Source organism: Amphibalanus amphitrite, unplaced genomic scaffold, assembly GCF_019059575.1.
Source record: "Amphibalanus amphitrite isolate SeventyFive unplaced genomic scaffold, NRLGWU_Aamphi_draft 001660F_arrow, whole genome shotgun sequence".
NCBI classification, from domain to species: Eukaryota; Metazoa; Arthropoda; class Thecostraca; order Balanomorpha; family Balanidae; genus Amphibalanus; species Amphibalanus amphitrite.
The window spans coordinates 51,716-68,514 of record NW_024883153.1 but is presented as its reverse complement, the minus strand read 5'-3'; the positions used below and the strand labels follow the sequence as shown (position 1 = coordinate 68,514).

General features: G+C 53.3%; 1 protein-coding gene across 2 annotated transcripts in view; it reads left to right on the top strand.

Moving 5' to 3' along the window:
- The window catches only part of LOC122374465 (maternal protein pumilio-like), a 28,907-nt gene extending 17,037 nt beyond the window's left edge, over positions 1–11,870 (top strand). For both annotated transcript variants that reach the window (XM_043353239.1, XM_043353240.1), the window contains exons 3-7: positions 1,618–1,704; positions 3,300–3,611; positions 5,590–6,652; positions 8,624–8,763; positions 9,853–11,870. In XM_043353239.1, the coding sequence (XP_043209174.1) occupies positions 1,618–1,704; positions 3,300–3,611; positions 5,590–6,652; positions 8,624–8,763; positions 9,853–9,929 (1,679 nt within the window). In that variant the 3' untranslated portion in view covers positions 9,930–11,870. The remainder of the gene's footprint in view (positions 1–1,617; positions 1,705–3,299; positions 3,612–5,589; positions 6,653–8,623; positions 8,764–9,852) is intronic.
- The last annotated feature ends 4,929 nt before the right edge of the window (positions 11,871–16,799 follow it).

Below are 16,799 nucleotides of genomic sequence, written 5' to 3'. Positions count from 1 at the left end.
AGTGCTGCGTGACGCAGCCCGTGACGATGACGTCATCACCGTGACGATGACGCTGATTGGTACGGCCTAGCGGACATCTCAAGGGTTGTGAAAGATATCAAATCTCAACTTCTGGGCTATTATTCTTGGTGGAACGAGTTCGTAAGGATTTTACGGCTCTTGGTTTTCAGACATCACGTAAAAAAACAAAGTTAACATCGGTCTAATTTTGGACCTTATGTGTGTTTCTTTCCAATTAATTTGATATGCAGAAGCCAGTGCTGGGAGATCGTCCAAGTCTGAACTGTTTCCTCATGGTTCGGCGAGTTTAATATGCGTGTGCTGCTCGGTGAGTCTGACCGAGCCGCCGTCTGCGGTCGCCGGGAATCGATGCGTCACTCGGCGGTGCCAGGTGCGGTGGTCGTCAGTGTCGGAACTGGCAGACCTTCCTGTCATGAGAGCCTTCCGTCCGGCGCCGGCGCCGGGTCACCGCTGACCGCGGGATACGCGAGCGGGCCCAGGCCTACTCCGAGGGTCCAATTGTATAGCGAGAGAGATAAGCAAGCGCCAGAGCTGTCTCAGTAAGTCTTCCAAAAGTATTTTTAAATTGTTTTGGTTTTCATAAAATATCTGTAGGTCTCGGCTGCTGGTCTAAACTGCAGGCCGTAACCGAACACTGAACAGTGACAGTTTTGTGACGGATTGCCCGTGCACAGTGTCCTCTCTAACTGTCCGGTACAGCTCGCAGAGCACGTCACGGGGGGAAGGCATGCCACACAGAGTTCGCAGCCACCGGCACAGCGCGTGCTCGAACTGCGACATTGTGCCGGTGACCGCACCGCGCACATCTGTGATTTATTCTCGACGCACGCCCGACCACCAGCTGGTGAATCTGCGATCTGGGGATTACATAACACTGATGTGGGTGTAGCATGTTTATGACGTTATTTATGGAGATGACCGGTCAGAGAGGTCACTGACCTGACTACTGACCGTTGTGCGAGATCACTGACCCAACGTGATATCCAAAGAGACAATATTTTTCGTTGTTTCCATTGTAGCTAAGATCTTTATTTATTCACTTAGGGCTTAAAATAAGCAGAGCGTTTTACATGAGAAGAGACGTTAGTGCAATTTGCATATTCCTCTTCAAGAACTGCAGTTTGTCTCATTATTTTCTCGTAACTCCTCAATTTATGCTTGCTTTTTTGCCTCCACATCCTCTACAAGTTCCAAGTGTTTTTCATTCCCAACCGTGACACTCGAGCCAGCACAATTAATTTCGGGACACTGGAGACGCTGGGTGGGGCTCAACACGTGCAGGGTAGCCGCGGACGGTCGACCCGACAATTGAATTTATGGCTGTCTGACTGTTGTGGCCGAGAATGGCACACATTAATACCACTGCCGAGAGCCGGCGAACCCCTTCCCCCGGCGGGCGGCACGTGACTGAGACCGAGACCAATTCCTGAAACAGAGCCACTCCGCGCCGATAATCCTCTGCCGAACCGGACAGGTCCCGTTGTGCGGTCACGTTTCCAGCGGCAGCGGCCTCCCATCGCTGCATCATCGTACGCATGCCGGGCGGTCCTACGGAATCGGCCACGCTGACCGCTGCCCCCGGTATCTCTGTTGCAGCGCTGTCGGGAGGAGCGGCCGGGTTCGGTCTGCCGTCGTACCTGGCGCCGGGACAGGAGCAGGCCGCCATGGCTGCCTACCTCGGAGGTGAGTCCGCCGCCGCTGAGCGCCGCCGCCCGTCCGACGGGAACCGGGTCGGCGGGTCAGACGGGCCTTTTTGCGGCAGGTCAACCACCGGACGACACTGGGCCGGCCGGCCGAGCGCTTGGTCCGGTTTTTGCGAGCCGTGTTCTCTCGGGCGGCGACTTTTTGTCGGCGAACCGGGCGTGGATCACCGGTGACTGGCATCTCACGCCGTCAGCGCCGCCGTCCGACGAGAGCCGGCAGCCGGGCCGCGCCGCACCTGGGGCCGTATTCACGTCGATCATTTTCGTAAGAATTTTCTTAAGTTTGACCTACTTCTTAAGTAAATTTTTTTAATCACGTGTACTCCGTCGATAAAAACTTAAGAAGTGTCGACGTGAATACCAAATTATACTTACGAAAGAAAATCGACTTACGAAGTCGACGTGAATACGGCCCCTGATCTCTGGACCAGGGTCAGCCGGCTCTGTACCCGATATGTCGGCCGAACTAACCGAACCGCGAGGTTCCGGTTTCAACGGGCGTAGAACAGCCGGCGTGTTTCGATCCGTCCTGGTTTTGCCCCGACCCTGTCTGTTTCCACAAGTGTGTTTGTTTGTACTGTCAGAGAGTTGTGGCGGGCTTGGGGTGATGCCCATATTCCGACGCGGGCCTGTGTTTTGACAGCGTGTGCCCCGGCTGATCTGTCTTGCTCCACCTGCCATGCAGTTGCTATTTGTTATCAGTGCCAGCCTGCCGCTGCTGAGAGTCGCTCCTATTCGTCCGGCGCTACCGTCCTTCCCCACCCTCTCCCGCCGGCTTCGGCATCCTCCAGCTGTTCCGTGCCCTCAACCATCACCTTGGCCGCTTTCTTACGCGTCACAACGTCACCATTTTCAAACGCGGCCCATATGTCGCCTCTGCGCGCCCCAGCACGGCTCCTCTGGCGTGCCAGCCCGCCCCGCCGGCGCCGGTGCAGCTCCGGTGTCACCGCCGAGCTCGGCTGTCTCACGGAAGCCGAGCTCGTAGCTGGCATACCAGCGGCTGGGGCGCCGTGAGCGCTGACGTGTCCCGCCGGGATCACGTTCGGGGCTCGGTGGAGCGGCCGGACGGCTGACTCTGCTGCTGACTGACCGGCTTGCTCGGCTGCCGGGCAGAGACCCGCCATGGACCGGGGAATGGTGTTACGTGCGCCCCCTGACCCGGCTCGCGGTCACAGGAGGTGTGACCTATGTAACTCACGACCCAGCTCACGCGACCCACCTCACGTGACCTAGCACGGTGACCCATCGCAAGGTCACACGAGGTGTGATCGACGTGGAGGGTTATGTAACGACTGACCTGAGGTTTGACAGTTTTGTCTGGCAATCTGTATCGAAACTGGCGTTAAGTGCTGATCTTTTGATGTTCTCTGATCATGTCCGTCAATGTGTTAGTCTGATTTAGGTCGATGTCTTCCTTGTCGTCTACATCACTATGTCTTCTTGCTCGCGTCAATGTCGGGCCTTGAGTCGCATTCCTCACTCGTTGGCCCTCACCTGCTACCGTTTCACCTGTCTGCTCATTTCAATCGCACCCCACCTGTCAACCTCACCTGACCGCACCCTCCCCTTCCACAGGCGGCTACCCCGCCACCAGTGTCGGCTACCTCCCAATGCTGGGCGGCGCAGACGGTCAGGTATCCCAGGCGGACCCGGCCGCTGCGGCAGCTGCAGCTGCAGCCGCCGGGCAGCTGCCGTACCTGCTGCCGTCTCAGCAGCCGCTGGCGCTGCCGGGACTGAGTCTCCTGGGGGCCGTGCCGGGCGGCGCCGGCCTGATGCCGCCGCTGGTTCCTCCCGGCAGCGCCGTGCCCGGCTTCATGGCCGGCGGCGGCGCGCAGGGCCTGGTGGTGCCGCCGCCCGGCGCCTCGGTGGACGGCGGTGTCACCGGAGGTGAGTGTGGCGCCGAGCCGCGCCGGACACGGCTTACATGCCGGGCCGCTGCAGCACGAGCTGTAACCGGAACTGGGTGCCGCAGCGGGCGGAGATCGGGCAGGTGATACGCGCTGTTTCCTGTCCACGTATCCCCGCAGCCGGTGCAGAGGTGTGTTTGTAACAACACGGCTGGTCGGAGGGGCGGCACAGGGTTCGGATGGTGGCTCCTCCCCACACTGGTCACGCAGGGAGAGTGGGGATATCGACGGGGCGGCGGTACCCTCTGAGGAAGACGTTATACCGACGGCACGCCCTCTGTTCAGCTGCCGTGCAACGGTGGTCAGTCACTATTTTGAATACGGAAAAGGAAGGGCTCAATCAACGTCGCTCAATTTTCTTAATAGAGGTTGAAAGGCTTCAATTATTATCGTTGGTACTCAAGTGCCCTTGAATCTTCACACTACCGGCGTCACAGTTTACAGAGAACCCTGCTCTCAGGCAGGCACAGGACCATCCCACGCTCCTTAGCTCGGACAGGGGCCCCTCCCACGACGCCGCCGCTCCGCCGCCCCTGCTCAACGGACCGGCCTCGCTCTGCAAGCCACAGCTCGCTAAAAATTGTGAGGAAACTCGAAAACCTGTTTCCGCTCTGACGAAATTGGTTATTAAAACCGGTTGTGAGCACGGCCGCGATGTGGCACTGCCGGCCGAGCCGCGGCCGGCACCGAATGTCGTGCAGCAGTGCACGGCCTTTGTTCGAGCTGACGGACCGGCTCGATTACGCAAACGGCAGCCGGCTCAAAAAGGAGATTGAACTCATGTGTCGGAGATTGATGGCGGTCGGATGGAGGACGGTCCCGTTCTGCCCGCTTCCGGCCCCCAGCGGCCGTGGCGCGGTGTGGCTTATGACCGCATGACGCGAATTCCTCTCATGATGGCCGGCTTGACGGCGACGTTTTATTATTGGTGCTTGAGATGAAAAATTGTTATGGACGGAATTCATGATATTACGATTAGAATTTAGAACTGACGTTTAATGTTGTTATGCACACAGGGTTCAATGATGTCCAAAACTTTTAGCCTGTGTACCAGGGCTGCGGAGTCGATGGATTTTCGGCGACTCCGACTCCGACTCCGACTCCGGCTTTCAAAAACCAGCTCCGACTCCGACTCCGACTCCGGGCAGAATTGTCGACTCCGACCGACTCCAACTCCCGACTCCGACTCCGCAGACCTAGCAGGGCTGCGGAGTCGACAGATTTTCGGTGACTCCGACTCCGACTCCGGCTCGGGTTTCTTAAATCGACTCCGACTCCGACTCCGACTCCGACTCCGAATCCGCAGCCCTGCTGTGTACTGCTATTTATCTCTATGGAAATCATTCAACGGTTTACCTAACATAACGGTTCTTCATGCGGATCCGTCTGACGTGTGAGCCGCGATAAGGAAGCTTTTAATTTTGTTTCCATCATTAGGACGGCACTCGCCACAGCTCCAAATTTGCACGCAGAATGGAGCTGGTCGGTCTCAGGCCGGTTTATGGAACAATGCGGCGGGCTGCCATGTTTTCCCGTGCACCGGTTGTCCTTGATGGCGACACTGGGCCGCAGCTGGCGCGCCGTCCGGTCCCGGTCACCGCCAAACTGGCGCACGAGGTGTCGTGCTCCGACCGACTCAGGCCGCATTATGTGCAATGTGCATGGCCTCACTCGCGTGTGTGCGGCATTCGCCCGCTACTCGAGGTCTAAGCTACCTTAGCTACCATATCCTGGTTGAAAATGGACGAAGTCTGTAGACGGTCTGTGAAATGCTTTCATAAACTATCGCTACGCAATATGATGTCGGAAATAATTTGTTCGTTTAATCCAGGATATATTGCATTGCAACTGATGAAGTTTAATTTCCCTGAAATATAGCGAAAGTGGACCATTTTTCTCGATGTTTAGTCGTTGTATTTACTTTCTCTGACATCACCCCACCATCACTGCCTTCCCAGAGTCTCTGCCGCTGGCGCTCTCGATGGCGGGCTTCCAGAACATCCTGGGCGCTCCACTGACGTCTGTGACCGCGCGGATGCCCACCGGCCTGGAGCTGGAGCCCCTGTGGGCCCGGCCTCTGGGTCTGGCCGGTCTTCAGACGGCCCAGGCCGCCGGTCTGCTGACCGCCGGTCAGCCGCAGTCCAGCCGCCGGGGACACTCCAGCCGAGCCGGCGGACGGCCCGCGCGCGGCCGCTTCCTCGAGGAGTTCCGAAACAACCAGCTGCCTGGTCTGCAGATCCGTGACGCTGCCGGCCACCTGGTGGAGTTCTCCCAGGACCAGCACGGCTCACGCTGGCTCCAGCAGCGGCTCGAACATGCCACAGATGAGGAGCGCCGGCTGGCCTTCGACGAGATCGCACCGCACGCCTTCACCCTGATGGACGACGTGTTCGGTAACTACGTCATCCAGAAGCTGTTCGAGCTCGGCACGCCAGAACAACGCGCCACGCTACTGCAGCGAATGCAGGGTCACATAGTGGAGATGTCCGTACAAATGTACGGCTGTCGCGTAGTGCAGAAGGCCCTGGAGACTCTCGATCACAGTCAACTATCGAAGGTCACTCGCGAGTTCGACGGTCACGTTGTCAGACTGTGCCGGGACCAGAACGGTAACCACGTGATCCAGAAGTGTTTCGAGGCGGTGAATCCGATCCCGGAGCTGATGGTGCGTGCATTCCGGGGTCACATGGGCACCCTATCGGCCAACGCCTACGGCTGTCGCGTGATCCAGCGCCTGCTCGAGCACGCTGCTGAGGAGCAGACGCGTCCGCTGGTCGACGAGCTGCACTCGCTCAGCAGCGAGAGGCTCCTCTACGACCAGTACGCCAACTACGTGGCCCAGCACATCGTCCAGTTCGGCGCAGAGCCGGACCGGCGGAGAATGGCCGAGCGGCTGCGCGGCCGGGTACTGCATGGCTCCCGCAACAAGTACTGCAGTCCGTTCGTGGAGAAGTGTCTGCAGTTCGCGCCGGCCGACACGCGGCAGCAGCTCATCGAGGAGGTCCTGGCCTTCACCGACCAGTAAGTCGGGGTGGGGTGGGGTGTGGAGGGTGAGTCGGGTGGTGTGGAGGGGGGACTGGTGGGTGCAGTGGTCACGGCAGAGGCCGTTACAGAGCTCAGGCGGGGGCGGAGGGATGAGTGTTGGGCGCACTGGTAGTCAGAGCTCGGGAGGCGCTGAAATTATGACGGCGCTCGGCTGAAGAGATGGGCTGTTTTGAAAGAGCACTAGGAAAGTGAGTGAAATTACTATGGCGTCAAGATGCATGGAAATTCTGACAGGCTCACGATAATCCGTACTCCAAAGTGTTTTACTATACGCTTACATCCAAAATGGAATGTAAAACTGAGGTTTAGTTAAATTTACCGTGAATTCAGGCACCGGTTTCGTGTGTTGCGAGACCTTGATACTGGGTCTTATTTCCCAAATCGCCAGTTCTAAGTAGACAGGCATATCAGACCACTCCACAAGAACCACGGCTTTGGCTGAGCCTATGAAAGGAGCCTGGCTGAGCATTATGGAAATCGTACAAGGTCATTTATTCGTTTGTCATATTCTACAGTCCGAGTCGTCAATACCGTTCTTTTGAAATTATAAGTTACTTGTATCGCTTTACGCGTGTGCCAAATCAATCGCCGTATTCGTCCGTCGTAGATCATTTCCTCTATCGCTGACTGCTGCATGGATCGGATACGATACACGTCCGTCATCATCCGACATCCACGTCCCAATATTTACTGAACTTGCCGATACTCCTGCTTACTATTCACCGTATCAAACTCCACATAGTTACCATAGTGTTGCAACTTGCAAATAACTTACCTTGTCCAACTATACCCTTTCCACATTGTCCACCTCGTTCAGCCACCCTGTCCACCCTGTCCACCGCTGTCCACCCGGTGTGCCATCCATCGCCCTTCCACCATCGCTCGCTCACCGTCAGTCTTCGGCCACGCCCGAGCGCATCGCCTGGCTTTTTAGCCGGGCGCGCTGGTCCCGGCCTAATGGGAACTCATCTGTGCCGTCCGAACGGGACGGGAGTCAGCGTCGGTCCCAGCTGGCTCTCTGCAGAGCTCCGTCACTGGGACGATGGAGAGGATGGAGGGGCTGGGGAGGGCAGGGCCGACAGACGGGCTGATGGAACCCTGAGAGGTCAGATGTATTCTGTTGTTGTCGGGAAGTGCAGAACGGCAGAGATGTTATTCATAGAGATATACGAGGAGAAGATCTCTATGGGAGCACTTTCAGTGCTAGTTTCATTTCATTCACTGTCCTCAACTCGACTGCACTATTCTACAGACTAGCGGAGTAGGTCATGGAAGCGCTCGGTTTATATAAATGCTAGCGTTTTGGTAGAAGTAGCTAGGCTGAGCCAAAGGGGTCGATTTCCATGGGGTAAGCATCCCCGTGGGTACATAAGGCGCGTGCGAGTCAGTTCAAGGAACGATAGCCGTCACTTTGCGCGGCCATTCGGGCGAATTGCTGCTCGTTGCCGCTGTCCCTTTGGTGGTCGTGCAGCGGTTACCGGGGCGTGCCGCTGAACTCTTTGGTCTCACTACACGCGGCCGTAACTCGCAGATGGGAATTGGACGACCTTCATTTCGTATACATACGCCCCACACACTCGAACGCTTCTTCGGACTTCGATGGCGAAACTTGTGTAATCCAATTCGTGTTTCATGGTTGTATGTATTCAGTAAAGGCGATACCCAAGTTCCCGTGCAGTGTCTGATGCGTTGATGCGTTGCAGCCCTTTCAAAGTGGCGGATAACTTAGCCGAAATAAGATTGCCCGTATGGTCTTTAAGGCCCATACGGGCCAATAACTATACAACTGTTTTAGTGTTTGCTTATTATAGACCGCCGTTAGGTAGTCCCATTCCTCCAGGTGCATTGCTCTTACTCTGTTGCTATTTTCGTGTTTTTCTCGCCGTTAGCCTTTCCGTCGAATGTCGACTCACCTGGAATGCATTCTTTTTTCCTGCACCGTTTCAGGGAGTTTTTCGAGATGTGTCAGGACCAGTACGGCAACTACGTGTACTGGCGCGCCGTGGAGAACGCCGGCCGGGAGGACTTCAGCAGGCTGACCAGCAGACTCATGCAGCACCTCACCGAACTGAAGCGGATGCAGTACGGTAAGAAAGCGGCGGGATCGGCCATTTTGAGGGGCGATGGTAAAAGACTAGCGAGGAAGGCTATTTAAATGTGACTCAATCCCCTTCAGCCCTATACTGGACTTTACCGAGCCTAAAGCTAGGGGTCCGTGTTCCCAATGGCGACAGTTCGGCTGTTTGCATCTCTTCCGTACATATAAACTGAAAAGCATATCTGCCGAATGCCTGGAAAGACGCTGTGGGGCTACTGGGGTTCTGGGAACTTGGTGCATTAGGCCTGCGGCTATTCCACGAACCAAGCGTAGCTGTGCTGAAACCCAGGAAAGTATGGCTGTTCAGTATCCCAAGCAGTGGCTCAGATGGTGATTACCATTCACTAGCACCTGCAGTTTCCCGGGAGAAGTCGGCCTCGCAAAAAAAAAAATGTAATTTTGCCTGTCAGTCCATTTGAAAACTCCGCGGTGCTGGGGTATTCTAAATGGACAGCGTGGCACGCGTCACCGACGCCATGCATCTCAATGGAGCAACATGTCAGGCTGAAGCAGCCGTTATAGGACACATTGGTAATCCAATTCCCCGAGCGGGTGCGCTTCCGGGACGGCCTCGGAGACTCGAAATTAATCACAGATCGCCCGCATCGGACGGCCCTGCGCAAACTCGGAATTATGTCCCGGCGGCCGGTCCTTCAGGTCGGCTGGCTAAATGGCTCCGTGCCGCGATGCGGGCTGACGGATGTCGGCAGAGCTCGATTCACTCGCAGCGGCTGCGATCGATTACCCGTCATTTATAAGGAGAGATTCAGTCGACCTCATGAGCCTGATTGGCCGAACTTCTGTTTGATTATGGGTAATATGGAGTTTGTAGATAGGTGGGGAACTTGTATAACGACTTGCGGTAGTCTGCGGCTATCGATATGGTGAAAGAGCCAATAAAATCTATGACTGAGATATGTCACGTAACGTCACACAAAACACCTTAAACCGTCAGTTTGGTTAACGAAGCAATGACTTTGACACTCACTGTAACTATGCCAGTTTCTGCTCCTCTCCACGTTTATTTTTCATCTGCCAAGTCTGTCATAATTACGTGCGGTTTTCTGTCTGTTCGCAGCCAAGCACCTTGTGAAGAAGATCGAAGAGCTCGAACATTCTGACCGCGGTAGCAAAGGTCAGACGGCCGGCCGGTGAGGCGAGGCGAGCAGCGCTGAGGGGTGCTGACTGCTGAGGGTCGCCGGCGGCAGCACCCCGGGGCTGGGAGGGTGTATCGGGTACTGGGAGGAAGGTGTTCTGGTACTCCCGGCGCAGAGAGGCGAGCTGCAGTGAGTTCCGGTGGCTCGCTCGGCTGTGGCTCGGCTGTGGCTCAACTATGGCAGACTAACGACCCCTGACACGGCACCCAGTACACCAAATTCCACGGCCCGGGCTGCCGCGAGCAGGTGTCTCCAAATAGCTCCGAGCAATTTCAAACTGTTCCGAGATAGCGAGAGGGGCCCGGGCTGTGAGAGCCTTGCCATGTCATCAGAGGAGTTTGATGAGCTGCTGAACGAAATGGGCAATCGACCTGGCTGTTACGGTCCCTTTGTGCCAACACGTAATACGAACGCCAAGTCAGCTCGTCATTGCCTAAGAACCGAGATGGGCCAGGCCCAGGGCGAAATGGGCCGGTACGCAACGTGGTTCCTTTAGTGGCAACGCCAAACGGAAAGGGAAGGAACAAAAGAAGAGACAGTGATATATCAAATGAGCCTCAGCAGCGGGATGACGGCAGAGGCGGCGCAGAGAGCCGGATGGTGATGCAGCGGCGCGTCTCGCACGGGCTCTCGGGAGGCATTACGGACGCCGCCGGTGGCCCGCTGCACTGTTCCGGCGACGAGGGCCGACCAGCCGACCCGAGACGGCGGCTCCGGCACGCAGTGAGTATGTACGCGGGCGGCGCCTGAACGAGATCTCCTGCTTTGGATCTGTGCGCGTGCCGCCGCCTTTTTGTGATGGCGAGCCCGAGCCTTTGGCGGCGTGCGTGTCTGTATGTTTGTGTGTGTGTGTGCGTCTGTGTGTACATACGCGCTGTGCACGAGCTGTGTAGCCGCCAGCGGCTCGCCGCCACTGTCGTGTGTTGGAGACCGTGTCCGACTGTACCATCGCTTTCACATCATGTACATATAAAGACTGCGCCCGCCGCGCTGCCCCGGGCGCCTGGGCCCCGGGTCGGGCGGCGGGCGGCGGCGCTGACACGCCGACCGGCGGCCTCCCATCCGGGGCAGCCGGTCGGCCGACTCAGTGCAGCTCACTCATCAGTCATGTCATAATGCTTTATAATTTTTCCATCAATGATGACTGTTCCGTGTCGCATCAGTGGAGTCGGCACCGACCGTTGCCGGGCTATTTCTCACGGAAATGCATGAGTTTATCCTTCAATGAACTCTACATGGCCAAATTTTATGGTGGACTTTTACCTCTGTCTTCATTTAACGGCTCAAAGTTAATCATTTTACCGCATTGACTAATGTATTTTCTGAGAGCCGGTAGAGCGGTCGGTGCAGGATCCACTGGCGCTGCGATGTTGTCGCTACAAGCCATGACATCCTGCCAATGATGTACAGCAGCTCATCGCAAACATGTTTTGATGCACTGCATTGATTGCCTTTATCGTTAGTTTGTAGTTAAGTTCTTTTTTCTACTATATTAACCTAGTTTAGTCGGTAGCGGCAGGAGGCAGTACCGTCAGCGGAGCGGAATGGCAGCACCGGCCGAGAAACTCTCTTTGCCGAAAAGATCAACTGTATTGAATAATTTTCTTAGTAAAGCACATGCACTTAGCCAGGCAATGCTTCTTCTACATAATGTGTGCACATGCATACCTCCTATCCTATTAGTGTGCGATTTTCAAACTTAGTAATTGTTTGCTTAATTTAGTTCACAAAACGTAAAGATGCCTGTTCACACGTAGAGTTTCTCGCAGCCTCGGTTTCCCCTCCGGTGTCCGCTGGCGGTGCTGCATCGCTTCGGTAGTGGGCTCTTATAGGTTAGTCTCAATATCTGCATTTTACCCCCGGCTTGGCGTGGGCCACCGGCTCTAGATTCACTCATTCATCATGTGATCCCGGAGATTTAATAAACCTGACGATGCGGCCCGGTGTGTGTACAGTGTACAGTGTTTGTGCCTGTGTCTGTGTGCGCTTCGTATGGTCGATACACTGGCTTCCCGGGGCGTCGAGGCACGGACTTTCTGGAGCGCTGGCACCGGCTGCTCCAGACTTGGTGGAGTGTTTCCAGACAACGTATATAAAAACGACACTCCCGTACATATGGACACGGTCACTAACCAAAACACGGCTACACGACACGTTCAGTAATTGCGGAAACCCAGCTGCTCGCTCGCGACGTTTCGGGGGCGATCCAAACAGCATGGTGTGTGTTGTAAAATACGGATGCGAAATAACATAAGCTGCATGGTCTCAACAAGTGCATAGTAGTGTAAATAGGTAGCACATATCTACGCACATAAAACATAAGCTTAGTTTACATTACCTCATTAACTTGTGTAAACCTTTGTGACTTTTTAGGAGAGACCTGAAACGCTCTGACATTTTGTTTATGGGTTGACTTGTTTGCTCCTCGAAAGGACTTACAACTATAATAGGAAAATAGTTGAAGGCTAAAGTATTGAGCGGGTGGTATGTTTCGCTCAGTCAATGCAGTTTAAAAATGTTGCCATTTAATGTGGTTTTGATTTGTTTGGGTAAAGTACAAAAGGTTTGTCACAGCCAGTGTCCGTTTTTGGCTTACGCAAATCTTTTACATGTATTAAAAGGAATTAACTGCTCACAAAAATAAGTTAAGACACTCTTTATCGTCCTAGCATCTTAAGGGAGCAAACTAGCTTACAATTTTAGCTTGACTTACATCAAACGTTCTAAGTACTTCGAGGTCTTGAGTGATACACGCTGCTTTCATTTCAAACGCCTCCTTTCCATCATTTTTTTATACTTCGATAGCTACTGGCGAGCTCGTGTTTACGTCAAAACCATTCGAATTGCAAATAGAGATCGGTTTCTATCTATGTTACCCAAACGGCACCTGAGATAAGCAAAGATAAGCCGTGGGATAGTGGGAGCGAACGGGCGGAACGCCTGCACGGTAGGCTTCCCGGCATACACCGGTGTATTGCGGGACAGTCTACTGTGGCAGGGCCGTCCAGGAAAAAATGAGGCTAGTCTATGTGCATTGCGCATAGACTACCTATCTAATGATCTGGGCATACCTAATGCTTGCCATAGGTCCCTTTATTTGCAGATTTAGCAATAATCTTCAATTAAGGTCTTGTATACCTATCAGTCATAGCATGCTGTTTGGTGTGGTTTTGAGAGAATCGACAGGAATTAACCGTTTTACAGTTTAATGGTTTAAGTTAGCTAATTTTGCTGCTTCAGTTTTTCCCATATGCTTCTCTCATAACACGGGAACAAAACGACCACAAAGGTCGACACTCAACTAAAAACAGAAGGTCTTGAAACAGATGATATGCTGATTGCCGAAGCAGAGGCGGATCCAGCTCAGAGGTTTGGGGGGGGGGGGCAAACCATAAAAATTTATCGATTCTTTCCATGCATCGTCCATAGGCGTAATGTTAAAATCATGCCGTTTGGGGGGGGGGGGGGCAAATGCCCATTTTGCCCCCCCCCCTGGATCCGCCACTGTGCCGAAGCCTTCATATTTCTCCCAGAGCTTCGCATAGGTATTCTTCGTTGTAACGGAACGTGACCAATACATGATACCTGCCATGAACAGCACTAATATATTTTGAATTAACGAGAGGGAGCTAATATGACATCCAAGTTAAAGGGACCCTCCCACCTTCAAAAAAGTTAATGAATTAGCATGAAAGTGATGTCGCTCGGTTCAGGAAGAGCGAAAACGAATATCTACCAAATTTCATCGAAAAATATTCACCCGTTTTCAAGATATTAGACTTTTACTATTGTTTACTTTCTCGGATCTCCGCTGTTCCTAGCGACTTTATTTGAAAGTGCGGCATTTGTTGCGCGCAAAGCAGCATATACCACCGCGTGCTACCAAACGTTTTAGTAAAAGATTTAAAAATCGTTAGATCTCCGCTGACGTCACAAATTCTAAGGGGGCATACCAATGCACTAGCCCCTTAGAATCCGAAAACTGCAAGTTTGAAATTCCATATCTCCGAATTAAAGCATTTGTCGATGTTGTGAGTGCCCAAACCGGTATTTGCAGGCCATGGCCACCAATTTGGCTATCTCAACTCAAAACTAATGTTAACCCTCGCCCATGTAGGGGGGGGGTTGGTGCAACCCCCCCCTGAGGTTTTTCGGAAATAGTGCAAAAACGGCGGCGCGCAGCGCCGCCAAATTTTTGGTACCTTATGGGGCAAACCTTGCGCATCTTTTGATAAAAAAAATTTGACCGGGTCATGTCAGGTCACGGAGTTATGACGTCACAAAGGGAACAGCCTCCGGCCGGATTTTCACAAACTGAGTGCCAACGCCCGAGGTTTCCTGCCGGTGGTACGGACATCGGTTGATGGATCGTGATGAAACTTCCCATGCATGTTGGGGCAAGTATTGGCTATCATATGGTATAAGAAACTTGACCGGGTCAGGTCAGGTCACGGAGCTATGACGTCACAAGAGGAACAGCGTCCGGTACTATTTTTGAAAAGCGCCCGAACCACTATTTTGCTAATTCTTGTCACCTCAATGGGAATATGCAGCAATATTAGCTTCTATAGGGAGCAAATGGACATCCCAAATCCAAAAATACAATCAGATTTCAAAAATTTAAATTTTGATTTTTCGAATTTCTGCCGCCGACTGTGACCTTGCCGACTTCCGGCGCTCCCAACGCGCCATTTTTAGAGCTAGGGAAACGAAATACATACCAAACGATAGAGAATTGATCAAGGAACACGATAGTGAAGGTTTCAAGTCGATATCTCCCACCGTTTTGCCGCAATCGCCGCGGAAAATTTGAAAAAGTCTATTTTTCCGAAAATTTGACCTTTGACCGGTCAAAAGTAGGTCAAATGTTGACCTAGGACCAAAAAAATATACCACCAATCGCGAGATCTCGGCGAGAGCAATCCGTTGGTTTTTTCCGCTAAGCTCTACGACGCTCCGTTTTCAAACGCCAAGGGGGGGTCGCACCAACCCCCCCCCCCTGCATGGGCGAAGGTGGCAGATCGCCGTTTACGGGCGAGGGTTAAGGTGGGAGTGTCCCTTTAAAGGTCCTAGTCCATTGGTTGACCTTTCAAGTCAGGTCAGTGAACCAAATGTCGGGAAAATCGGGGCCTGCTTGAACTTCTCGAAGTGAGGTCTTTATATGGGATCTCGTGGTAGGTAGGTAGGTAGGGGAGAGCCGTCCTAACTCCCTAACAAACCGTCTTAAATGCCCAGGGTAGATACGGCGCCCCTGCCCTTATTCATGACACAATTGTTTCTTTGATTTTATCAACATTACCTGCAGGTGAAACAGATATTAGTATAGTGAAATACTGACGAAAGCTTGGTGAGCGCCATTATCATCGGGGCAATTTTGCAGCAGAAAACATGATTTTATGCTATTCCTTTAAACCGGCAGTTGCTGAGGTATTTCACCACCCGCCGTTTGTCTAGGGTGGGGGGGGGGGGTTGGTGGTGAGGGTTTAACGCCCTCAGCCGATAACTTGAGATTTGAGAACCAATAGATGCAGCGAAACGCACTAGGCAGCAAACGAAAGAAAGCGGTACGACGCTTCAGATGATTATTTGAAAGTTGAATTTTGAGGTCACAGGTCGGGTGAGGTCCAGGCCAAACAGCATAAATTGGGCTTTCAGAAGCATTGACTTCCACACCTCGTAGTGTGCGTCTCTCGTCATAAACTCTGTCAAGACAATCCTTCATGCGAAAGCTACACGAATGCCAGATCCATGTAGGGGTCAGTTTGCACAGTTCAGGGTCAGGTCAGGTCAATCATGAAAGCACACATTTCCTAATATCAAAACTGGTATTCACAGTACATATATGACATGTTTTATGGGTACTTTGGGGGGGGGGGGGGGTAGAACACGATTGTGGCATTCCTTTTATCATACGAGTATCTAGGTATGTATTTGATCGAAAAGATCAATTTAAGAAATATATGGCATGCATCATATTTATGAAGTAGTCACAAGAAATTGCCAAGATTCAGATCTGTCCTGATGTTGGAAAATGTAGAACAAAAAAAAAACGAAGGATAGCTATTTGATTGTTCATGGTATTGCCCAGCCAGCAATCCCACTCCGTTCCCGATCGGGATTTTCGGACTCAGCCCGCACCATCCCGATCGGGACCGGAGTGGGACGGGATTGGGAAATGAGACACTTTGTACGGGCTGGAACGGTCCGGATATCCCAACCTACCCCGCACGGCCGGTTGGGAGATCCCGCACGTATTCGGACCGCCTTATGACGTTTTAACAAGCGCTGAACTCCGATCCCGATCGGGATTCCCCAAATCTCCCCGCACAACCGGTTCGGAAATCCCGCACGCATCCGGACCGCCTTTGGCATTTTAACAAGCGATGAACTCCGATCCCGATCGGGATCTCCCAGCTCGGCCCGCACGGCCGGTTTGGGAATACCGCAGGCATCTGACATTCTGACATATTAACCGCAGTCTTACAACCGCAGATTGCTGTTATGCAGATGCGACCACTTTGCTTGCGCCACCGCAACCCCCTCGCATCTTCATTGTTCTCCAACTCAACCTTTATAATGCCTGCACGACAAAATGAATTACATTGGAACCTGAAATATATTCACAAATTTACTGGTTGCACACAGGTCAAATTTTCACAAATTCACAGCCTGGCCAGCACATTCGTGGCGTCGGCCATCATCTTAGCGCCGCTGCAAGGCGCTGGCACAGCGGACACACTTCCGGTGTTCACAGTCATTATAGCAGGCCTGCGCCTTGTTCGTGTCGGCTCCTCTGCGGACAGTGTGTCCGTCTGCTGTCACGAGCTTCAGAGAGCCACCGCGAAACTAGACGGCTGGCATCTGGTCG